The sequence below is a fragment of the Molossus molossus genome, unplaced genomic scaffold, assembly GCF_014108415.1.
Source record: "Molossus molossus isolate mMolMol1 unplaced genomic scaffold, mMolMol1.p scaffold_m16_p_15, whole genome shotgun sequence".
Taxonomy (NCBI): domain Eukaryota; kingdom Metazoa; phylum Chordata; class Mammalia; order Chiroptera; family Molossidae; genus Molossus; species Molossus molossus.
The window spans coordinates 51247386-51273666 of record NW_023425350.1 but is presented as its reverse complement, the minus strand read 5'-3'; the positions used below and the strand labels follow the sequence as shown (position 1 = coordinate 51273666).

Sequence of the window (26281 nt, the reverse complement as noted above, 5' to 3'; positions counted from 1 at the left end):
GAGTGGGGCAGACAGTGCTGTCACTAACTTTAATCCACAAACCAGCTCAACCAGAGCCACATAACTGAATCTCTTACCACAGGATCCAAGGGCTGAAAACATTTGGCCATTGAACTTTCCATGAAATTAAAAGAAATATGATTAACTCAGTTTTGTCAGTAAAAAGCAAGAGAGGTTAAACGGGGGTACAAAACATCAGGAAGACCAAGATTTCTTTAATAATGAAATAATTTATTCTTTGTTAACAGTTGAACAATACAGACGTTTACATATACACAACAAAGTCTCTAAAACATGTAGTCGTTCTAAAAACGCATGTGCTAACTAGAGTAAAAAGCACCATTCTCTATGTCTTGACACAGGATTTACATTGGCGTCGTATTTACACAAACATCTGGAAACAATTGCATACTGTCATCTGCTCCCTGTGTAGGGTGTTCACCACTAGGAAGATGGCCCCAACACTCAAGGTTAACAGCAACATCCCCAGAGCACCAAATCTAGGGACACAGGGGAAAGGCAAGTTTGGTTCTCAGGTAAAATCAAGACTGTCCCCCTCACCCCCCTCAACCCCTTACCACCTAGAGAGAATAAGAAATCAAAATGAAAAATCTGGATAAATGTTAGAATTGAGTGTCTTACTAATTCTCATTTAATGATTTTTGAGAGAAGACAAAGATACTCGATTTCTTCAGCCATTCAGTAGCTGATTAGCAGTGCCAGGCAATTATTTCTTCTTTCAGAAGAATGTACGAAAATCACCCATGTAATATTAATAAAAAAAATCATGATAAATCTTATGTCGCAGCCCTCCCCTCAACCCCCAGGTATCTTCAAAAACAAAGAGATCTAATCATGTAGAAGGAGAAATACCACCTCATCTAAAAGGACCTTTGGGTCTTCTCCCAGAAAGGATTAAAATCACAAGTAGCCAGCTACCTAAACATACTGCATCCAAGAGTTAGACATAGAAAAGAGAATAGATTGCCTTGCAGGAAAATGTCTTGCAACCATTAATTTCCTGGTGCTCAACACACAGGGCAGGTAAAGGGGAAGACAAAGAAACTTGGAGAAACAAGTAAAGACCAAGATTGGGGGAATAAATAGATTATAAAGCACAGTGAAAGTGATATTCTTGCCAATACAACATGGTAAAAAAAAAACAAAAAAACCTAAATAATTGTATGTATATACTTTGCAGAAATAACTTTTCTCTCTAAAGGGTGGGGAGAGGCAAGAAGAAAAAAGCCCCCCCCCCCAAAAATCCATTAGCAAGCCCCAAGATATTGCTAGACAGTTATTTTGAATATTACAATCCTACCTAGTTTATACTTTCTCCCCCCCTCCCCCAGGATCTGCTCTTGGCCACTTGAGGGATGAAGAAGAGAGGCCCACTGGGAACCCAGGTAAGGTTCCTTTGTTTGTTTTGAAAAAGTAGAGGTTAAAGGAAAATGCCCACTTTACAAAAGCCAAAACTACTCACACAACCAAGTGCAGGGTCAGGGCCTACTTAGTGCTCGATTCTGAATGGAAACTGAAATTATTTCAGTCTCGGGTTGACAGGGACAGGACTCTGGGTTCTGCTCAGAAATGTGATGCTCTTTGAACCACTAACTAGAGAAAGGTACCAGCAGTCGCTATGAGCACCTTGAAGACTTCAAGATCCCTGCTTAGCAAAAGAACACAAACAAAAGTGCCCTGGGTGCTCAGCTTGCCATTCAAAGCCAACAGGTTTGTGCAGTTACATTTTCTGGGATGTTAACAGAAGCACACTCATATATTTTCTCACTGCATAAAATTAAATTGGACTAGGTACTCTTCCCATTTGCATTGCAATGGTTTCAATAAGAATGTAGTTTAGATTGCTTTTTAGTTTTTAAAAATCAATTTTCACATAAAAATATGCATGTGTCTATATTTATACACATCTCTATTTACGTACAGTTGTCAAAATCTTAAAGGCTGGGGTATATCTCTTTGTCCATCCCCTCCCCTGAAACTCTAATAGAAAGGTTTTTCATTTCGCTTAAAAAAAAACACAAAAAAACAAAAACCCAAAAAGACTGTGTAGCTCTTAACAGTCAAGCTGGTGGATCAGTGAACGAGAGGACAGATTGGCGAATCATGCTGCCCATCAGCCATGTAGGGAAGGGGATTAGCTGCCTTGGGCTGAGTTTGCTGGTCCTGAAGGTTACAGTTTTGGTCAGAGAGGCCCGTCTAGCATGCTAATTTGGTCTACCTCGAGTTTTGAAAGTAATGTTTAACCCTGGTGTCAGTTTATCACAAGTGCATTAAAAATATAGCGATCTATCAAGTTCCACATTTCTGTGCAGTCAAATTGAAAAGGACCAGACAAACAGTGCGAAGGTCAAATAATTACGGTTTTATATTGGGACAGTACATTTCAAATTTCAACCAAAAGACAAAAATGCAGTTTAACTCAAAGGCACAACAGTTAAAACACAGAAAATAATGGCATTTCTCAGATGCCTTATTTCTAAATTAAACAAATTACACAAATGTTGTTCCCTTCCCTCCCCCAGTGCAAGCCCACAAGCTTTTCCCTAAGTCTTGAGCTTTTGCTGCCATTCAGCATCGTGGACTTGTGAGGCGCTTGAACGTAGCAATTAAACAAAAACGCTTGTGAGGTCTAGCGAATGGCATTCGAAAGGGACCTCAAAGTGCAGACGTATCTTTTTCAAACATGTTACAGGCTGAGCTGGCTCTTTAAACACTATCACTGCTTAAATTCAGGAAGCAGGCTTTAAAAATGCAGAAGGCATACAAGTTGTAGTTCAGTGCAAATCTTCAGCTGGTAATTGGAAAAGATTCCAATGATAAAAAACTGTGTGTCACCTGCCCCTCCCCCCAACCAAAGCTGAAATGAAGGAAAAACTAGAACAAAACAAACACAGAAGAGTTACACATGACTTTGGGATCATTTAACAATCCACTACTTCCAATTAAAAAATTTTTTTAATACATTAAAGAATCATTAAAAAGAAAAAACACAAAAGTAATCTTGCTTTGTTGACATTGCTCTTCACGTCCAGAAGGAGCTTCTGTGTCGAGTGTTTGAACATTTGGTTGTGTGAAGGTGGAGGCGCTGGAGTTGAGGCTGTGGCGTGCTGGAGACCGCAGCCAGCGGGCGCGCAGGGCGGGCCCAGGACTGGCTCAGCCATTGAGCCCTTAGGTTGCAGTGCGTCTGTGGATTTTAGGAATGTTCTCATCACTTTGTGACATACACTCTGTTTCAGTGTCACAGATTTACAAATGGTTTAAATTCAATGGAAAAGATTCATCAGAGGCTGAAAACATCAAGACCTCAAAAATATGAATGCAAAAATAAGGGGAATGAACCAAATTGGTAGATACCTACATACAAAGTTTCTAGAACATCTATAAAAGCACAAAGTCATAAGAATTTATTTTCCATTACATTAGTTTATATAAAATGAATAAATAGTATTTATAGATTTAATGTGTCTTATGTACATATACATGTGCTCTGTTTTAGCTTAAATAAAAATGCTACAAAGTGGGAGACCACTTAAGGGAGAAATAACCAAAAAGAAAAACCAGCCTTTAAACTATCAACCCAAAAGCCTCCATGAAGGAGTTTCCGGGTGTGTCTGAAAACAAGGAGAGGAATTCTAGTAACTTTGTACCCTCCCCTCCTGTTCACCTGCAACAGAGTAGAAATGTGGACTTTTCCTTTCACTGATGATGGACACTAGCTCAGCTAGTGCCAAAGTTCAGTTATTGCTGAAAGTTAAATAGGAAAATACATTAGAATTGGACCAAATGTCACTTATTCGGGGGGAAAAAAAGAGGCATAATCACTTTGTGTTAAGTGGGAAATGGAGATCTCATTTATCTCTGAGGTAGGAAAAAAAAATGTTCCAGAGACAAGTCGCATAACAAACTTCGAGAAGAAATGTGTGCTGGGGATAGTGCACAGCGCGGTCCCAGACATTGCACAAAATTAGGCTGTACCCTTGTGTTCGTGAGAACAGTATCGCAACTGTCATAAGCTGTGCAACCCCAAAGCCATGCTCTCCAGGAGTCCATCTGAGAGAGAGACACTGCTCCCATCCACACGTGGTTCTGGGGAACGGGCACAGGGTGTGTGAGGGGTGTTTTCTGGAGGTATTCCTGACTCCTCATGGGGTGAGGTCCATGGTTAAGCACTCTTACATGCCACTTTCAAAGCTTACTTTGGAGTTCTGAGATCAGGATCTCAACTTTAGAAGCTTGTTTCCTTCAGTTTCCCAAGCACAAGACACATTCATACATTTCTGCTAGGCAAGGAACATAGTAAGCCAGAAAACATTAAGGTCTGGTAGGCTACATGGGGACAGTAAATAAGAGAGGGGAAATTGCTGAGATGTGAAAGTTGCTTATTCGGTCTAAGAATTCTTGGGTGCTTCAAAATGATTGGAATGTACAGTCTCTCAGAGACAAATTTTTATGGAGAGAAAGAGAAGCTAGTGGATGAAATCAGAAACCCACGATCCTAAGCACTTCCTTGCAAACGATTACAAAGCTGATTTGGTAAAGGTGGTACACTGAAGTTGACGTGCAAGGGAATTGTGGGCAGGTCCAATACACTACCTAATCAGATCCAACAGGGAGAACCATCCGGGGAGCAGCCGAAGCGACCACTGTCCCTCATAGACCAAGACACGTCTTGTGATTGTCCTGGAGCTTTATTCTCTTGATGCTGGAGCTGGAGTAGCCCTCGTCACTGCCAAGGCTCTGCATGCTTCCCCTCTCATCGGAATCACTCACGCTGCTGCTGCTCCAGTCCAACTCACCCGTGAGATAGTCTGTGCTTTCAACATCCACATCGATTTCTTCTGTGGGAGGACAGAGAGAGAGTGGTGAAGGCACTCTTCAGAAAACTCAGGCTGAAAATCAAAGCGACTCTAGGTAAGCCCTGCTTTGGACACTGGGACTGAACTGATGAAAGGAAAGGGCTAGTTACTAAAGGGCACACTACTCAACTCCCCTAAATGGCAAGCAGGTTCTTAGTCCCTCTCTGCCCTGCCTCTGGCAGCTGGGTGCGGGGTGAGGGCGCAGGGAGCGGGGCTCACCCCTGTCGGAGTCCGAGCGCTCGGAGGAGACCGTGGAGCCAATGCTGTCCATCCGTATCCTCTCGATGCCCAGCTTCTCCAGCTGCCTCTTCAGGTGCCGCTGCTCTCGCTGAAGCTGGTCTATTTGGTGAATGGCTTTTCTGTCGCAATCTTCAAGTTTCTGCAAGTCAAAGGGGTAGTTGTTGGAGCTCACAGGCAGACTTCAAAATTGGCATTGACCCTGCATCTTCCTCTCTAGCAGTGAAATCTGCCGATTTTCTCAGAAGCCATCTGGTGTGTCACTTGTCTAGCTTCTCTCAGAGACAGGAAGTTGACTGGCTAGTGACTCCTGTCTTCGTCTAACATCTTCAGCATTGACAGTGCTGTTCCTGTGCTGTGACAGGGATTCTAGGGGTGAGCTCTGACACTCTAGCGTAGCATCCTGGTACCCCTCACTTTTGACCGAAAAGACTGCAGGCAGGGACCCCCAGCCTGGTTTCCCTTGCCTGCAGTGACACCCCTAAACACCTCATCTCCGAACCAGGGCGCTGCACGTGATGGAGGCTTGAGAAACAGACTCCCATTGAGACGTGTGTTTAGTCAAGTGTGTGGCCCAGTTACATAAGCACGTTTTTGTGTCATGCCAAGTCTCAATTAACTTCTGTTTGTTAGCAGGAAATAGTCCCTTTTGAAAGCCTGATTCCAAATTGTCCAACATAAGAGCTTAGAAAACACATTTCCATAGACCACTTGTTTTTTAATCTGTCCTATAGCTTCTCATATTCTTCAGATAATTAAGAAGATTGTTTAATTATGACTGTTTTACTCTAAACAGAGATTCTTTCTCCCCCAGAACTGTCATGCATGATGGCTGCTAACCATAATTAAAGTGACATTTGTCCAATCGTGACTATAAAAACATGCTGCACAGGGATTTGGGCTGTGGGTCTCAAGAGCCTGAACAGAACTCACTCACCCTTTGCAATCCCAGTTATGCACCAAGGCCAGCTCTGTGCCAGACCCTCTGGAGAGTGCTGGGGATACAAGGTGAACAAAGACCTGGTCCCTTCCCTATGGAGTCTATAGTCTAAGGCTGAAGACACCCAAATAGTCACATAAACCACTGCTGGATGCCAACTGTGACAAGTGAGAAATAGTAATAGGACCACCTGTCACAGGAAGAAGGTTCTGGTTTCCCTGAGCTAGAGATATCTCTGCTGTAATATGAATGATGACAAGAAGTTAAGTAGGGAAAGCATACCAAACAGGGGGAACAGCATGTACAAAGACCCTGTGGTCAGAGAACATGCTGCACACAGGTGAGGGCCAGGTCAGGCAGAGCATGGGGCAGGCCTAGTGACAGTATGTCCTGAACCACAGAAGAATTCTAAACAGGATTAACTTGAGCTAAAGATAAACAGGCATCTCAAGGGTACACTTACCTTTATGTGCAATTTGGCTTTTGTTAATAAACTCAAAGTAGTGTGTCGATTTGATTCAGGCCCGAGTGGCACTAGCCCCTTTAACTTCTCCAGGCACAAACGAAGATGGGCCCGTCTATAAAAACAAGATCACAGTAACATTTGAGAATTTCATGGTGGGCCAGAAGGTACCCCTAAAGAACAAACTCTGGAAGAATGTGAAGTTAATGCCTGGCTGGTGTGGCTCACTGGTTGAGCATCAACCCATGCACCAAGAGGTCACTAGTTCAATTCCTGGTCAGGACATAGGCCCAGATTGTGGGCCCGATACTTGGGGGGGGGGGGCATGCAGGAGGCGGCCAGTCGATATTCTCTCTCATCAATGTTTCTGTCTTTCTCTCTCTTTCCCTCTCTCTTTCTAAAAATCAATCAAGAAAAAGGAGTATGAAGTTGCCCAGGCCCAGTGACGGCAAATACGCATTTTTTTTTTCCTTACCCGAAGACATTTTTCCATTTTTTGTTCAGATAGAGTAGGAGGGAGAGGGAAACATCAAAGTGAAAGGGACACATCGAATGGTTGCCACCCACACGACCCAACCAGGGCTGGGGACAAACTGCAACCAAGGTACTTGCCCTTAGCGGGAACTGAATCCGGGTCTCTCTGGACCACAGGCTGACGCTCTAACCGCTGAGCAAAACTGGCCAGGGCTAACTATGTATCTTTTGAAACCAGACAACTTTGGTGAAAACCAAGGAGAAGCAAAATCCAGGATTTTCTACAGTTAAATCTATTTATAATAAATGTGCTGGGATGAGGACTAATATCTACTATTATTGGGCATATTTATCAGGTTACCTCCAGGTTTCTGGGTAATGATGTAACCTATACAGAATATCCAAATTCAGAAAATAACATGCCAGGTGAGAATCCTTTTAAACCATACTTCTCTTTCCCCATTCAGAACCACTAAATCACTATATCATTGCGGTAGACAGTATTTATACATGTGAATGATGTGTGTATGGTTATTCATTACAACTTTATCTGAAATAGCAAAGATAGAAACAACCCAAATGACCATCAGTAGGGAACTGAGTAAATACATTATGGTATATCCATACAGCGGAGTATTATGCAACTATGAAAAGAGAATAAGAATATGCTTTATGTGCTATTAGGAAAGAACTCAGATATATTAAGTGAAGAAAAGCAAACTGTGCATATAACATGCTATCTTTGGGTAAAAATGGAGGAAAAATTATATTTATGTGGTATGGACATCAAGTCTAGAATGATACATAAAAAACTAAGGAGCTGGGCGGAGAGAAGTCATAATAGACTGGGACGAGGAAAGGGGGATAATTTTTACTGAATAATGGGTTATACTTTTTGGTTTTTCAACCACGTAAACTATTGCTATTCAAAAGTTAAATATATATATATATATATATTTAAATAACGAAAAAGTACATCCTTGGCGTTGCTAAACTAACAAGCATGTGAAAAGCTGGAGATAACATCTGTCTTGGAGGGTGACAGAGAATGGAGCAATGGTACAGAGTGGGAGAGGGAGAAATGCTGGATGAGGTAGAAGCCACAGCAACACACTGGACACACAGCTTTTCATCACAGACTGACCAAAAGCACAAAAGTTCCTAATTTTTTTGGAAATTAACACTTCATTGAAATCTTGGTTTGGGTTATTCTAGAACCTGGCAGATCTTATGAATGTGAAAAATGGCCAAGAGTCAGAGTTTTTGCTTTAGCCCATCATCTCCTTAAAGCCTTCACAGGCCATTCCAGCCCATGGAGATTCCATTTTCTGAGTACTTATTGGTTTATACTATTCATTGGGAAGTCCACTGTTCTGCCTGAATTGTTTGGCATTGTTACTTAACCAAGCATTGCAAACTCCTTAGAAAGTTGGGCCTGCAGCTTTATCATTGCTGTGTGGCCACAGTGTCTCCCCCTCCCACATGCTTAATAAATGTTTGCTGAATGCCATCTAGTCAACTAGACTTGAAGCTTCTCAAGGACAGAGTCCGTCTCTGCTACATCTCTGCACCTTCAGCAGTGCTCAGGATCCTGGGGTTTTAGATACATGGCTACTGTCTACACACGAGGACCTGAGCAGAGCTCCTGGGAGCCTGTGAGGCTACCCTCAGTTGAACTTGAAGAAAACTTTAAAGCTTAATTTGCCCTTTTTCTCCAAGAATTCTTAAAATTTTTAGTGTATTAATGAAAGTTGGGAATGCAGACCAAAAGAAGAAAACTGCTTCAGAGAGCTCTTTGGCAGGTCAATGCGCATGATATTTACTGAGGAAGTCAATGCACACCCTTTATATCAAGGCTTCAGATGTCCCCCAAGGCAGACCTAACAAGCAGTCATTAGACAGCCTTTGAGCCCCTGCCTCATCTGCTATGAGCCTCCTTCCTCGTCTGGATCTTAAAGGAGCTGTCTATGGAGGCAGAACAGGGCATAGAGGTGATGGAAAAAAATAATAATAAGATAAAATAAAATAGAAAAGAAGCTGTCCTAGATTCCCTAAGGGCTCTCTAAGCCTTAACAAGCTCGAGAACAGCATTCATTCCTGAGCTAGGAAGATTTAATGAACAAATGCCTCACTATTTTATAAGACTTCCACTTGCTCTGAAAACCTGGCCATGTGTTGTGGTCACAAGCAAAGATTCACATTAGAGGTCTGTTCCTTCCACTCCTGCATAGGGGCAAGGGGTTGGAGGGCAGAACCTATGTGTAAATTGTACTTGTTCACCGTGGATATTCTTTTTCAAAAAGAGCAGTGAAAATAGACCATGTTACTAGAAAACACCACAAGAAAGTATAATCAGTCACTTACACAGTTATCCAACTTATTTCTTACTACAAAGTTTTCAGACAATCGTCAAGTTAGGGAAAAAAATCTCAAAAATTAAAATTAGATTTGGACATTTTTCAGGCAGCTTATTTGCAAAGCCTGCATGATTCAGAACAGTGTCATATTAGTCTTTTTATGATGTGGGTTTATCTACAGATATGAGTATGTAAATTTTTAGGAAGTTTGTCTACTGATAAAAATATAATAATAAAGTCATCTTTCCATGAATCATCATTTCTACTTACACAGGGACTCTAGCCTAGAAAGTATGGTTTTCACTACCCAAATGTGGGTTTCCAAAGAACACTCCCAGTTGTGAAACTAGAAATAAGCAATTTCAGTAATTTGAGCTGAGGATACTACATGTTCACTCAGTGTTTTCTGGCCTCGCTCTATGAAAACAGGACTGCAGTGCTTTCTGGATTTCTGTAGCGATGCAGAGCCAGCTTCTGTCCCTGGCAGTGCCTTTCCCAGCGCCTTCCTGCTCCAGCCTGACGCTGCCCTGCCCACCTGCCACCTGCCTGCAGACACATCCCGAGTTGGTGCCTGGGCCAACCACAGAGGAGGGATGAGGGATGTGGAGCAGGCTCAGTTCCATCACATAGTAGTGAAAGTCAATTGCTGAACCAGATGAAAAAGCAAATAGACATCTCTGTAAGAGCTCCCACTGAGGATCCTCAAACCTGAGACAGACACACATGCACACACTGTCTCTCTCCACCCTGGGAACTGGACTCCTTCAGCCAGCCCTACGCACCCACGGTGCCCCCAGATCCAAAGCAGGTAGAACAAGAACTAGTCTCAGCCTCCCCCCTCAGTCTTGACTAGTCTCTGCCCAGGGCTCTGGTCTTGTAGGAGGGGCCTAGTGTCCCATTTTGAAACATGCAGGGGTTTTGCCACATATCCTCAGCAGGAAGCCACCAGATACCTCAATCTGACTCTTCCATGGGTCTCCTCCCATCATATCTTCTTCAGACAGTCCCTCCTTCTGTTGCCAAGAGCTGCCTCCCAGTTCCCCACCACCAGCAGAAAAGGGTTTTGCCAAGTCCTGGCTCCCTCCTGTCCCAACAGCCTCTTCTTTTTGTGATCATCCAAATGTTTTGTACCTAAGTCACGAACTTTGACAAACTTCACCTGCTGACTCTTCAGAAATATCGCTTCAATTATTCCGAACGGGCCGTTAATACTTTTGGTCTATAGTAGCAAAAAGAAACTAATCTTTGATCTGAGCTATAATCAGTAACACTCAAAATAAAGTGTGGCCTATAACTGAATTAGAGGCAAACTGCAGCTTGTCAGATTTTAATATCTCAAATCTTATTTATTTTTGTTTTTAATTATTTTTAATTCTGACTCTGTCAATCTCAATACAACCAAGTGTCAGTATAGTGATTAAGAGTGAAGATTTGGAATCCTGACTTTGCCACTTACTCCCTGTGTGACCTTGAGCAAGTTGCCTTACTCGGTGGAGCATGTTTCCTCAGCGGAGGGAGGATGGCAGTGCCCACCTGAGAGGGCATGAGTGTTAACTGAGACAAGGTAGGAAGGGCCCTGGGCCCGGGGCTGACATGGAGTGCTCCCTACACAGGAGCAGTTATTCTGCCCCTCCTTGCTTCCTCTGTAGAAGGATAATTACTGGAAGCAAACACAGACCATTAGAGCACTATAATATTCCCTTTACAATCAGTAGGGAACTCCAAGTGTCTCACTAGGTAGAGATAGAGGCTATCTGGTAAAATCCAATCACTTAACTCTACCGTAAAGAAAACAGACCTCTTTTGTCATTAAAAGATTTCATGGAAAATCTAATCCATTTTCTATGGAAATAGAGATCTTGCTTATGCTAAAGGCACTATTTTTTTTATTTTTTTACATTAAAAAAATTAGCAAGGAGTTTACAAAGCTATTGGATGCAGAAGGAAGAGACTCCCACACCATGTAGAAGCAGGGGAAGAAGGGACTCCAAGGTTAGAAGGGAAATGTCTGAAATGCCCCTGGGCCTCCCTCTTTTCACTGTGATGGCCAAAGGAAAATAAAAGTAGGGGCAAAAGTATTTATCTTGGAAATTCAAGCACATCTCTAAATGTGTATCCAAATCCAGAGACCCTAAAATAACATGTACAATAGCAAGAAGAAAGGATAGCATATTTAAGAACAAACTTAAAACAGTCTGAGAAGGATCCCTGGGTAGAAAACGACAAAACTTTGCTGAGAGACAAAAGAAAATTTGAATAAATGGAAAAAAAAACCCCAACACATTCCTAAATATGAATCCTCAAGGTAAAAATGTCAATCTTAACATTTGTCTATAAATTTAACATAATTCCCAGAAAAAAATCCCAACAGTATTCTTTTTAGTACTGGGAAATTAGTCTAAACTTCATTTAGAAGAATACGTATGTGAGAGAGAGACTGCCAAAATTTCTGAAAAAGGAGGAGGAATGTACTATATTAGATATTAATTTGCATTATAAAGCTTCATTAAAAACCATATATACTAATACGAGAACAGACCCAGGAACAGACCCAAGAATAGATACAAATTTAGCATATAATGGGGATAACACTGCAAATCCTTGGAAGTGGGGGATGGATTAATCAGAAAATGGCACTAAAGTGGAGAGATTAACGTCAAAATAAATTCCAAATACATTAAAGATTTAAATATAAAATGTATGTGGCTGCCACGCAGTTCTGTTAATTCTCCTTAATTCTTGTCAGCCACGAACCATAAGAAAACTAAACAAGCAAGTGCAGCAAGTCATTAATGGAGAGGCTCGGGGCTGTTCGAGGCAGTCCTAGCAGAGCTCTGGCAGGACAGAAGGCACCTGGGCGAACCAGCGTGCGCTCAGACAATCCTCAGTGCTGCTCTTTTTATTTCTGCCTCCAGACTCAGCTTCCTTGATTCTGTCCGTGCCTCTGTCAGGCCAGCAGATTTGGTAAACTGGGGAAAAGATGCAGAAAAAGACCAAGACTCTAAGAAGACTGTGCTATCTGCAGAGCATGCTCCTGAATTCACTGTGTTCGCCCTAAAGTTTTCCTCACGTGGATATAGTCAAGACTGGGAATGGTACCAAATCAGGTGTGTGTGCATGTGTGTTTCTGTGTTGTGAGGGAGGCAGTGTTATCAGAGATTAGTCTTCTTTATTGAAGGTGTAACTGAGCTCTTCCCCTCAGATTTTTACAGTAAAGTGAAAAAAGAAAGCTACAAAAAAGAATGATAAGGTCAAGGCAGAGCAAACAAGATGGAAGCCAGTGAGTGAAAAGCGTAGATAATAATTAGGTTCACAGGCAGAAACCTTGAAACATATACTGAGTTCTTTCACGCCTTTATTCCACTAGCATTTCTCAAAGGGTTACTACGCACTGCTACCTTCCTAGGTGCAGGGGGTATAATGTTAAGGCTGAGTCCCTGCCTTGGAGGTACTTAAAATCTAGTTGGAATGATCAAACATGTACACAAATTATTGCAGACTTATTTGAGCAACCTTCAGACCATGACCAATATCAGCACCTACTGAAAGTTCTAGAGTGGACTCCCCTTTGCCTTCTACCAAACATATTTCATTTCCCTCAACCACATCTTGTTTGACTTAACTTCTCTCTCCATAAAGGTTTTCAAAGGTTTGTTTTTTTGGGGGGGTTAATCCTCACCCAAGGATATTTTTCCATTGATTTTTAGATAGATTGGAAGGGAGGAAGGGGGGGGGAGAGAGAAACATTGATGTGAGAAACACACATTGACTGCACCCTGTACAACCCCAACAACCCAGGTACGTGCCCTTGACTAGGAATTGAACCCACGACCCTTCAGTCCACAGGCTGATACTCTAACCACTGAACAAACCAGCCAGGGCAGTTTTCAAGCTTTTATAGCCTATTGTAACCTTATTTTTCCTTTCTAAATAGATTACATTCATTTATTCACATTCTGCAGTCCTCCTATATCTAACTGTTCTGTTTCTTTTGCTACCAAATAATGGAAGAACCAAGTCTTCCATTTTGTGTTAAATAATAGAAATAAAATGTGTCTGCAGATGCTGACTGACCTACGCGTGAAATCCGACTTCTTTGGTAATTCATATCCCTTCTCTTTCAGGAAAGCCTTACTTAAAGAACATGATACACCAGACCTCACTGAGTACTAGTTTTCATTAAAATCGGGCCTAAGATTATCAGCCAAGGAAGAAAACAGTTACATAAACAAAGCCTATTTAACTCTAAGGTTTCACCATTTTATCTCCTACCTTAGTGTGGACACAGACTTAGCCAATTAAATAAGATTTATAAATCTTATAGGATAATTGAAGGTGAATAAAAATGATTTCAGATATGAGTATGTATGAGCTATATAGTGAGAAAAAGAAGTTACTATAAAGTAAGAAGAAACAAATCTTAAGGGGTCAAAATTTACTCACTAAAAGTGTTTATGGGTCCTAACCTTCTCCAGATGTTGGGTTTGGAACAAAGCCTTACTAGGTTAAACAAAAAATCCTGAAGGCTACAAGTCATGCTTTGAGAAAAAAGTACTCTCTTCCTTTATCTAAGATGATCCCTTCATTAAAAAAATTGCCAAATGCATCATTATTACCAACTTAATTAAAACTTTGGAAGGTTTTGAAGATTTTTCAGATTTGTGACAGTAATCTTTGTAAAAAAAAAAAAATACAAAGGTAGTACTATATGCTAGCTGTATGGGAACATGGCACTCAGTGAAAAATGAATACATAATTCATGGTGGCTACATTTGTTATAGCATCACTTCTCTAATAAAAGTAAAAAATACATAAGTATGCCTCAATATTTCCTTTCCATAGCCCAATTTAAAAACAAAATATATATGATAATTAGTACTTGCTTGCTCTGTCTCAACCTTTGACAATTAATTTCAATGACAAGAAGTAAGGGAATGCCCTCCAGTCCAGTTTCAGGGGACTGGAAATTGACTGAATAACCAGCATTTATCTCTTCTCCAAGCCCTTCCAAGGGCAGATGCCATCTACCCAAGAGGAAAGATGGGTTCTAGTGGTACAAATTGGAGTGCTCCTCCACACCATCAACATGGACCATATTTGCACAGATACCTATATACTTCCTGTGTAATAACCAGGCCATGCCCTTAGTTAGCCTCATGTGGCAACAAAGCAATGTGGATTTGTTACAACATCCTAGAGTGAGATCTGAATGTGCTTCAGGGAGTTCAGAGTGGTGCAATGCATACCACAACTCAGACCCAATGCAAAAGTCAGGCCCCTATCCCTTTGATTGAAGGAGTTTAGCTATCTGAATAACCCCAAACGTAACAACTACAGGGACCTGCAATGAATTAGAATATCCTACCAGAAAGGACCTGACTGAAATGGTTTCACATGCCAGATCAGATGCCACTGAAATACTGTTTGACAAAACGAAAATAACAGCTTACATCAGGCTGCTGAGTCCTCCCCACAGAGCACACACAAAAGTCTTCATCATGAGGTTCAGAAGACTCTGGCAGAGGTACTCTCTCTAGACCAGCTGCCTAATTCCAGCAAGGCCTGCACATATACCATTCCAGAAAAATGAGTGTCTACTATTAAAGGAGATGCTAGAACCTTCTTCTGGGGGAAAAAAAGAGTCCATTCCAGCACCCAGCTGCTGGCCCACTGACTGCAGCTTATATGCATTCACTCAGTCTCCATTTGCAAAAGGGCTTATTGAAAGGCATTCTAACCAGAGAAATTCCCACTGAAGAGAAGGAAACAGAATTATCATCAATAAAGGGCATATAACAACAAAAGATTAAAATATTTCCCTTTTCCAATAATCAGTTAATAATTACAATAGGAAATCAATAGCAATTTAAAAATATGTAGACGCAGGAATTCCTTTTAAAAAAAAATGTGCAAGATCTACATGGAAACTCTTCAAAACTTAAGAGACAAAAAAGAGATCTGAATAAAAGAAGACACATACCAAACCCTGCATGGAAAGATCTAACATATAAATAAGAACTTTTTTTTTATTAATTAATTTTTGTTACAGATGTTTCTCCTTTTAAATAAGAACTGTTTAAGGTTAGTTTATATTGGAATTATTTAATTTTAATTTTGAAAATCCCAAAAGAATTTGGAAGATGAGGAATTGATGGACTGATTATAAAAACTATCAGAAAAAATAAACTGATAAAAATAGCTAAGATCATGGTAAAATTGATAAAGGAAGGGGAGAAGAAAAGAGATTTGCTTGACCAGATTCTGAAGTGCATGGTAAAACCTCAATGATTAAAACAAAGTACACTGGCACAGGGAGAGCAGATCAGTGGAACAGAAGTCTAGAAACAGACTTAGCCATACACATAAATTTAGTATACAACAGAGACAGCGATTTCAAATAGTAAGAGAAGACTGATTCTGCAAAGGTAAATAATAAACTGGGTAAGTTTTGAGATTCACAAAGGGGCAATGTCTTTCAGATATATCCTTTATATCACAGAATCTTTTCAAAATAAAGGAAAAGATAAACTTTTCAATAGAAAACCAGGCAAAGGACACACACACTCACACATTCACACAGTTAAAGATGTCAAAATTGTTCAACTGTGCTAGTACTATAAGAAATGCAAATTTAAACAAATTGTATGCTTTTGTTTCTTACTTATCAAATTCATAAAAGTCTTAAATTATAAACTTGTGAAGATATAAGGAAAATATAGCCTATAACCTGCTTGGTGGGCTATTCAGCAGTAAACATCAAAACCCACAACAACGTGTATACCATTAATTCCAAAACCATAAATTTACCCTAAGAAAATAATTATGATGTTGGACAGAGATTTATCTACAAGGTAGATTAAAGAAACACTGCTTACATTAGAAAAATATTGGGAAGAACCTAAAACAGGAAATTGGTTATATGAGTTATGGTACATTCATATGATGCAATACTGGGCATTCACTGAAAGTAATGTTAGAAAAGGAGATTTAACAACATTGGAAAACATTCATAATGTAACTTAAAAAGAGGATACAAATTATTTACTATATGATCTGATAATGATTTTTTAAAGTATGCACAAAAGTCTAGATAAATTATAGAACTTATCAAGAATGTTAGCAGCTGTTACTTCTGCAAGGTCTATTGCAAAGTGATTTTTTAATATTCTTTGTGCTTGTCTGTACTTTCCACTTTTCTACACTAAGCTATATTTTTAAAGTTATTCTCCAAAACTAATTGGAAAGATACATTCCAAAGGTCCCTTGGTTTCCTCTGGCTGCGAGAACTATGGCTGCTTTAATTTTTAGTATGATTTTCTATATTTCTTAGAAATTTCTGTAAAATTAGCTATTTTATTTTTATGGTACGTGCCCCTAGTGGGAACCAAACCCGGGACTCTCTGGTCCGCAGGCCGACTCTCCAACTGCTGAGCCAAACCAGCCAGGGCAAGATTAGCTGTTTTAAAACAACAACAACACACTATACACTCACCAAGCATGTTTCCTCAGGAGGCTAGACACACAAAATTAATTAAAATGCAGAGAAGCCTAGGCGAAATATCTAGAGTGAACCTAAACGGAGTCCTCCACCCCAGGGACCAAGTCTTTCTTGGGGTCTGTATTCGTAGCACCTAATACACGGCATCTTTGGTGGTCCCGACACCTCGTCTACTGAAGGGAAAATACCATTGCCAATCCACCACCAGCTCCCACCTCCACCATTCTAGGTCTTTTCTCTTCCCACCAATGCCAGAATTACTTAAGTAGTGCTGAGTATAGTATCCTTGGAGTAGACTCCTGATAAACACCAATTATTCAGAATCTCTAAAGTACGACAGAAAAGGTTTCTGTGTAAAAAAACTAACTCAAGTATAGTCAATTCCGCAATATTAAAGAGGAAAAAATCCCACTTAGAATTTTTTCCCTGAGTTGCTACTTTTTTTTTTTTTTTTGAGAGGCTTGCTAGTCTTTTTATGTGATGTTAAGGTAAAAAAAATGGCTCACATGTAGTAGCATTTAGCAAAGCAGTATTCTTTTATGGCATTCGGCTACTGAAACCAGGGAGGCTAAGAGCAGCTGTTTAAATTGACCTCAAAACCCTAAAATCTTAAGCAAACACACTAATAAGGGAGAAGTACCTGACAACTTTAATCTCCCCACTGGACTGCAGCAACCAATGCTTGGTTAAATTAGGTAAATTTTAGTCCTTACTTCCTTCTCTTCTGTTAACAGGCTCTAGGCTAGAGGAAGAATTATCAAGACCTTAAAAGACCAAATTCCAAAAAAGAAAGGACAATAAGGAAACTAGATAAGTAACCCTTCAACGAGCAAAAGTTGACTAGTCATACAGAAACAGTCTGAATTATAAGCAGCCTGCCCAGTGGTGACTTCAAATCCAGTTTTCTAGAACCTTTGCCTCCACAGCCACCTGAGCATACCTTAATTTTAGCACTCAGCATATTAACTCACTTTGTCTTTCTTATTGACAAACTACATTTCTCTAAGATGGGGATCATGCTGATTTAATATCCCAGTATGAACTAATTTAATACCCAGTGCTGAGCACAAGTTCTTGGGCCACTGTAGGTACAAAATAAACATCTTTGAACTGTTATAATAAATGATGAAATTGACATTCTGTGGCATTCCTACAGAGGTGAAAGGCACAAAGCTGTTGTAAGCCTAAGAGCCCTTATGTGGAGGGATGAAATTTTTTTTTATCCTCACCTGAGGACATTTTTCCATTTTTTGTTCAGATAGAGTGGGAGGGAGAGAGAGAGAGAGAGAGAAACATCGACGTGAAAGGGACTTGTCGAGTGGCTGCCACCCACACAACCAACAAGGGTGGGGGACAAACTGCAACCGAGGTACGCGCCCTTAGCGGGAACTGAACCCGGGTCTCTCTGGACCGCAGGCCGACGCTCTAACTGCTGAGCCAAACTGGCCAGGGCAGGATGAAATTTTAATAATGAAAATAAATGCCCAAGGAAAAGGTTAGAGGGCAGAAGGAGAACTAGAATAATTTTCAGCAGAAAATCTCTGTTTATCCAGTTCACCCCAAAGGCAGGAAGATGGGAAAGAATCTAAAGTTGAAAAACAGAAGCTACATCTGACTTCCATTCTACCTTAAGAAGAGATACTTTTGAGTTTCTGGTTCATGATATATAAACCCCTAAAGCATAAAGGAAGCTCTGACTTAAAACATGGCCAGTCACAATCACAGAGAAATGAAAAGGGAAGAAGAGATGGGAGAAACACGTGTACAGTGAGACACATTTGCTATCCATCTCTCTCTCTCACACACACATTATTACACAGTGGAACAATACTAAATGTCTGCCCTGTTCCAAGATTTGCCTTCCTAATAAGGGTCTGGTCTGCCCTTTCATTGACAAAACATGTCATTCAGATCCTGACTTTCACAGTCAGGCCCCCTCGTCAAAGAGGGAATGCATGACATAATCACATGTATTTACAGAGCCATTATTACACATCATCATCCTGTTCATGCAGGGTACCAAGAAAGCCAGTCGATCTGGATAGGTAGCCTGTATTTCAAACTGAAGGGAGCTCTGAGACCAGAAGGAGGCTTGTTCAGTGATTCTCAATCCTAGATGGACATGAGAATCACCTGGGGAGCTTAAAACAAAACAAAACTAAAGTCTCAGCCCAAACGAATTAAATCAGAACTGCTAGGGGTGAGATCTGGGTGGTGGTGGTTTGTTTGTTTGTTTGTTTTTTAAAGCTCCACAAAGAATTATCATGAATTTTTTTTCTGCATAGCAAAAGCAAGTGGTTATGTTTTTTGTAAAAAGTCTACTAGAGATAGAAATTTTGCTTTAAAATATCCCATAAAAAGGGGTGGTTTTAATTATAGAAGACTGACAAAATGTTGACAATTGTTGAAGTTGGTGATGGATACATAGGAGTTGATTATATTATTCATTCTATTTTTGTATATTTGAAAAATTCTATAGTAAAAAGTTACTTTATAAAATCAGCAGAAATAAACATTTGTCTTCTTCCTCCCAAATGTATGTGTATATGTATAATGTATTTAACATTAAAAATAATTATTAAAACATTACCATAAAAGCTTTGCAAGTGATTTTAATGTGCAATCAGAGTTGAGAACCACCAGGCTACATCGCTGAAGGAGAGGCAAACTTGATTTGAAAAATAAAGATTTAAATAAGCAGCAAGAGGCAATCCAGGTGAAAGAGATTAACTACAGCTGTGGCAAGATGGAGCCCAGTGAGGATGGCAGGCCTCCTCTACTGAGTCACTATCGCCAATTTCTGCTATGCATATATTTATTTGCCTGAATTTTGAGAATCTTTATTCACAAGTAAATTGTAACTACATACATACATGTGTATGTATGTGTGTGTGTGTGTGTGTGTGTATATAATTTAAGACAGCACTGCCAATTATAGTCAGTAGGATATAATTTTCAAAAAACACCGTTTGTGGAAATAATGCCTAGGACCTAAAATACTCTGGCTTGTGGAATAGTCACATAGAAAGGCATTCCTCAGGAAGCTGCAGGGGTGACTGGTGGGGGTGTGGTTTTAAAACTAGCAAGCCCTTCATCTACCTAAGTGATTTCTAGGCAGGTAAATCAGGTACTACTTGGGGGAGGAGTCAAGAAGAGCAAACAGTTCTCAACTTAATGAATAGAAAATGCATCACAACTCCCCCCATCCCACCCCCAAAATCCTCACTTACCGATTCTTCTCCATTTCATTGTGGGTTGATCTGAAGGAGAGAACAATAAAAACAGAGTAAGATTATTTTTGTCTTAAAGGACTACTTTAACACCAACAAAATTATTTTAACTTCTTTTTCTCCAAAGTTGGTAGACGAGAACACAGAGAAAGAGAGAAAAACTCAGTGGGCTCTACTAAAGAAATCAGTCCCTCTGGGGGTCAGAGAAATGTAAATATCTAAAATAGAGTTCAAGGAGAAGTGACAAAATGAGAGGCATGCATTCCCTAGTGGAAAAGTAATCCATTTTAAGAAAGGAATAAAAGGAGTCTATTTATACAAAGACAAAAACAGCTGCACAATGTGATGTGAATTTGGGTTATATAATTCCACAAAGCTTTCTTTAGGCTCAGGGTACAACAGTAGAGGTGGCACCCCCACCCCAGCCCTGCAGTTTTTTCTAGGTGTAGTGTACACCAAAATTTTATGCTAAGTTGTTTGACTACAGGATTCAATTTTAAATGGGTAAACGTAACTCCTCTTCTTTCTATCTTGCATTTCCTGAAGTAATTATTTTATCATGTACAATCTCCTGAAAGGCGGTACTACTGAATAGCTACAAAATGATTTAGAAGGGGCTTCCAAAATTCATTTCAATATAAAGATGATAGACTGGTTAAAGCAGCAGTTAGGGTGAAATTTGAAGTTCAGCTTTGCCACTGACTGAGATTGTGGAAGAAATATTTTTTTACCATCCTGTCCTTGGTTAACCCCTCTGTAAAATGGGAATAAAAATGATTGCCAATTATCTACTAAACAAGCATGGATCAATGAGGTAGCAACTGTAAAAGTGATTAGAGAGCCTTGGATGAAAGCTGTGTGGATGTGAAATCATATTATTAGTGTATTTATAGCTGACCTTGAATATAAGGTCTGGTCTAAGAATTTATGGACAGGTTTCTTTCCACAAAAGTCACAAGAAGTTAGTCAATGTGGTCACTTCAGTGTCCTGCTCACACAATTCCTCCCTGACTAAAATAAACTGAGGAACTCCCCAGTGTTATAGAGGCACTGAATCCTGATCTTTCTTACGGAAATTCTCTGGAATCTAACCCGTTCAGGAGATCATGCCTTGGCTCAAGTCATGAAATTCTGTGGGGCCATAAATCAGAACCTTATGGGGCCTAGGAGACAAATTTTCAGAGTAATCATGGAGGATCACTACTTCCATGAATGCTTAGCCACTCATTTACCTCGGGGGTGGGAGGCACGGCCAAGTTTGTTCACATCAGGGACTAAGGGTGAGGGGGATAGGTGGGTGGGTATGTGTGGGTGGGTGTGGGTGTGTGTGCAGTATCTTGAAATGGGCAGTTTCCAATCTGGCCCTGGCACTGAAACCTCTCTTCCACGAGGCTCTTGGATACCAAGTTTTATTCACAAGAAAAAAACAAGAACATAATGACGGTATTTTCAGTTTTAGAAATTTTTTTTCTAGATAAAGGATATGTGAACTTTAAAACTGATTAACTTAAAAGCTTTAAATTGATTCACTTGGTTATCCCTCAGTGTTCATCAGTTACATTTTTCTGAAGGTTTACTTTCTGCAATGGCCAACCGGATATCACAGTTAACAAGAATCTGGCCTGCAATGCAAGCCTTTGGCTTAAAAGCACATGGCATTTTAGTTTTAACAGGTAATAAGTTCAAAGTCTGACAGATTTTTTAAACGGATGAAAGTATATGACAACTGGTCAAGATTTCCCTGTTTAACCATAGTCAAGGATCATCCTCGGAAGGTGGTGGAGGAGAGGAGGATGGATATTCTAAAAGAACATGGTCTCTGATTAGAGAAAATAACAACACACAGGGCACTCTTACCAAAACTTTCTGGATTCTTTGAAGATACGTATGAAAAAATTCAGAACCCTCAATATAAATGTTTAAATAGATCTCATAGGAAGCACAACTCCTTCCAAACTTTAAATGACGTTTTGGAAACAACAGATCTTATTTGATTACATAAGGGTGTTGAACACATTGTTATTTTTACAAGGGGACGTACACCTAATGGCTAGGGCATTACTGAAGTGCATTTGGTTTACTGCAACTGAGTTGTTTTTTATAAAAAAGCAAATCTTTTAAGAAATAATCAGTTCAGAGATTGCCTGCCAATTCTGTTGATGGGTCAACATTTATATTTTTAATGACAGCATTGAAAGAGACAGAAGTTCTTTGTATCAAAATTATCTCCCATGCAATTACTGAAAAGATTTGATAACTCTGGAATCATTGATGGAGGTCAAATGTCACCATTTAAAAATATATTCTAACAAAGATAACTACAGAGTATTTGAGAATGAGAAAAGTTCTTGGTTCAAAGACGCCCCATAACAGGTCAGCTATATAGCTACTATCTCATAAAAGAACTAGGTGGCACATCCTGAACTTCCTCTTTCAAATGAGTGCCAAAGCCCACATAACCAATTTAACATGCTTTCAAAAACTCTGGGTTTCAATTCTACATATTTAGTAACTGATTTCAAAAATTAGTAGTAAAGGAAAAAGGAAATTCTATCTTCCTGTATTCCCATAGTTCTCTGGATGATTCCAAAACAATCAATATTCACAATTTCATTTGCTTTTGTTTTTTTAAACAAGCAACTGGAAAAACTTAAGATCTGCATTTTCAGTTCCCAACAAGTTTGATATATGACTAAGTCTTATTTTTTATTGTCCAAGGAAAAGTACCCCTCAGATTCTAAAAGCAAGGAGCTTAATTTCAACTTAAATTAACAAGAATAAACTGTTATCTAATGGTTATGTAAACCAGCAACAATCTCTTCATAGTCCTTACCTCAGTTCAAAATCCCGATGATACAGAGCTTTGGATATGTCTAATTCAAATCAAGGGAGCAAACTGTATTCTCTGGGCAGATGTCTCTCTGCTCAGGTAAGGGTCATTCCAAACAGGTCAAGAAGGATTGAAATGATCACATTTAAACAAAGCAACCTGCTCCTGCTTCATATGATTGCTTGGTGTCTTCTCTAGATTTAAGCATGGTCTCTCAGAGATCCTCACATTGCTGAAGATATTACACTAATTATTAGTCAAGAATATGGACAACTGCCCTGGCCGGTTTGGCTCAGCGGTTAGAGCGTCGGCCTGCGGTACAGAGAGACCCGGGTTTGGTTCCCGCTAAGGGCACGTACCTCGGTTGCAGTTTGTCCCCGGCCCTGGTTGGTCGTGCGGGTGGCAACCACTCGATGTGTCCCTTCACATCGATGTTTCTCTCTCTTTCTCTTCCTCTCTCTCCCTCCCGCTCTGTCTGAACAAAAAATGCAAAAATGTCCTCAGGTGAGGATAAAAAAAAAAAAAAAGAATATGGACAACTGCGACAGCCTCCTATCTCTAACCATGGAAAGCAAACCAAACCCAGTAAGAGAACATAGCTTTTCAAAATATCAGAAGTTGCAGCCATTTTTCAGGAATAATGCTTCATATTAAAGAGAAAGACTTGAATGTTTCTTGGCTTGAAATTCTCAACTATCATTATTTTTCTTTCCTAGTCACCTCTGGGACCAAGACACTTCTCTTCATCAATATCCTCCTCTTTTCCTTTCTCTATCACTGAACATTCTCTGACAACTTTCCTGTGAAACTTAGAAATAAAATTGCTAAGGATTAAGCCTTGACTATTTATTTACTTTTTTTATCCTCACCCGAGGACATTTTTCCATTTCTTATTCAGATAGAGCGGGAAGGAGAGAAAGGAAGAGAGAGAGAGAAACATCGATGTGAAAGGGACACATCGAGTGGCCGCCGCCCACACGACCCAACCAGGGCCGGGGACAAACTGCAGCCAAGGTACATGCCCTTAGCGGGAACCAAACCCGGGTCTCTCGGGACCGCAGGCTGACGCTCTAACCGCTGAGCCAAACCGGCCAGGGCATAAGCCTTGACTATTAATGGGGACAATTCCTCACATCATGAGTAGACAAGAATAAAAGCAATAAATGAACTACACTTTTCCAGAAAAAAATAAGCCAAAAGGTTTCAAAGTTCTTCCAAACAAAACTTTAAAAATTAATACTGGAATAATGCAATAATATGCAATATGCAACACAGCTAAATTGTTTTTTTTTATCATTGCATAATCCAAGCCAGTATTAGCATCCTTCATAAAGGCCTGTATATCCATGTACATAACTGTTGGCTATCACTTTCAGGTAATGCTAAAGATGGAAGGGAAAAGAAAAAGGATGAACCAGGTAATAATAACCAGGTTCATCCTTCACATGCCTTCCTACTCAAGAGCTCAGCACGTGTGTACTGCTCATATCCTGTGGTTCTACCAACACTAAGGACAATGGGGTGAATCAAGGACAGAAGGAACAGCTAGAACAAGTGAGTTAGGTTTAGGTAGGAACCTTCTGGTTTTTAGTGGTATTATACCATACAGGCTAACCAAATACAGTTACTTGCAGGGAATTATTCATGAAGATAGGAAAGGGATAAGGATTCTAAATCCGTGATGAAAATGTCAATGATTTTAATTTACTGGAATAAAAAGTATAGTTGAATGGCTCTAATAAAATAGATTTCCTACCTAACTTCTAGTTTAAGAGCAAAGAGGGGACAAAAGGGCAATAGTATTAATGGAGTACTCATATGTACCAGGAACTATGTTCAGAGCTTTAATACGTGACTTCATTGACCATTAACCAAATACTTCCTAGTGAGAGTCAAAGGCATATTTCAACCTCACTCATTCCTCCTTGCCATTATAAATAGTTATGACAAATTAGATTATCAGACAAACCACTATATTTAATTTACATGTCAAATATGAAATCCTACCATCTATGCCAAATCAGATACTTGAACATGTTTATAAATTATTCATTATGAAAAGTGAAAGAAATGGATAATGTCCATTTTTCTTTTCAATCCCCTCAACCCAAACAGAAGGGCTGCTTCCTCCAACAGCTTAAGACCATGTGTACATTACTGAATCAAGATTGCCATTTAATTTACTAGGTTATAATCACAACAGGTAACTTCCAGTCTGCAGTTTGTATCATCTGCAGTATAATCTAAAAGGGAAGGAGAATTATTTACCAAATTACCTGCTACTGCTGTTGTTCTTCTTAGATTTGTTCCTTCGTTTTAAGGCATCTCTGTCCTTGTTATTGTATGGTAACATGGAGGCATAACCATGTTCAGCTTCTAGAAAACCGGAGGACCCAGTTAATGAAGGAGCCTAAAACATTCAATACTCTCTCCCCTCCACTGTATTTCCTTTTTCAAATTTACTTATTTTTCAATGAAAAAAATATTTTGGAAATAATTAAACGCAGCAAGGTGGGATTCTTAGAACAATGCTTGTTTTTAAAATTTCTGAGTAGCTTCAGTTCTGGGCAGGTGTAAGGAGCATTCCAGCTGCTCATTGTTGAGAAAGACACAGCAAGTCGCTAAGCGCATGGAGCCTGGGTTTCTCACTGGCAACGTCCAGCAGGTTTGTTAAGTGGGACCACCCTCAGGCTAAGGTGCGGGGCAAATACCGGCAGCGGGGATGGGGGGACAGGGGAAGCACTGCTTCTCCCGCTGAGAGACGAGGCCAGCTGGGAAGAGCACCAGTGAGGTAAACCAAAGGCCTGGCTGAGGGGGTCCCCGGCACCCCATATGCGACAGGGTGAGGAGGGTGCGACACTCAGGACCCCGGGGTGCAGCGGCCCCCTTTCCACCCCCACTCATTGCCTTTGGGGCAGCGGGCGTCCTCCCTTGCGACCGCGCGTAGAGCTGGAGGGGTTGGAAGCGCTCGCGGTCGCGCTCTCCGCGCCTCCAACTACCCCCGGGGCAGCTAGGCGCCCCGACCCGCAGCGTGGCTTCTCAGAGCCCCCGGCCCCTATTTGGGTTGGACCCCTCCCGTCCCCGTGCACCTCTCTCCCGCCGCTCCAGGTAGTCAGCTGCCTCCAGCAGCATCTGGATGTTCATCCGAACCGCCGTCGCCATTCTGCACCGGGGGCCAGAGCCACGGGACCAACCCCCACTGCCCACGGGCTCGCCGCCTCCGCCGCCGGACACTGCGACCCTCTATGGACTCGGCAGAGCAGGGTTCAGAGAGCCTCTCTGGCGACCACGCTTGCCGGAAGGGGGAGGGGGCCGGTGAGCTGGGCACCACCAACACCGTGACAGAACCCGAAGAAGAGCAGCAGCCGCCCCCGC

The 26281-nt window shown here is 40.7% G+C and overlaps 1 protein-coding gene across 1 annotated transcript; it reads right to left on the bottom strand.

The window, feature by feature from the left end:
• Window positions 1-231: 231 nt before the first annotated feature.
• On the bottom strand, window positions 232-26281 carry MXD1 (MAX dimerization protein 1). Its single transcript, XM_036262168.1, has 6 exons — window positions 25996-26281; window positions 25183-25282; window positions 20077-20106; window positions 6518-6632; window positions 5097-5256; window positions 232-4859 (listed from the first exon to the last, which is right to left on the bottom strand). The coding sequence occupies exons 1-6, from the start codon at window positions 26066-26068 to the stop codon at window positions 4672-4674; spliced, it is 666 nt and encodes a 221-aa protein (XP_036118061.1). The 5' UTR covers window positions 26069-26281; the 3' UTR covers window positions 232-4671.

Excerpts from the sequence above, each read along its gene's own strand:
- MXD1 (XM_036262168.1), bottom strand. The coding sequence starts at position 26,068 with ATGGCGACGGCGGTTCGGATGAACATCCAGATGCTGCTGGAGGCAGCT. Across the intron at positions 20,107-25,182 it reads AAGAACAACAGCAGTAGCAG|ATCAACCCACAATGAAATGG; the intron begins GTAATTTGGTAA and ends TCTCTCCTTCAG. Across the intron at positions 6,633-20,076 it reads AATGAAATGGAGAAGAATCG|ACGGGCCCATCTTCGTTTGT; the intron begins GTAAGTGAGGAT and ends TTGTTTTTATAG.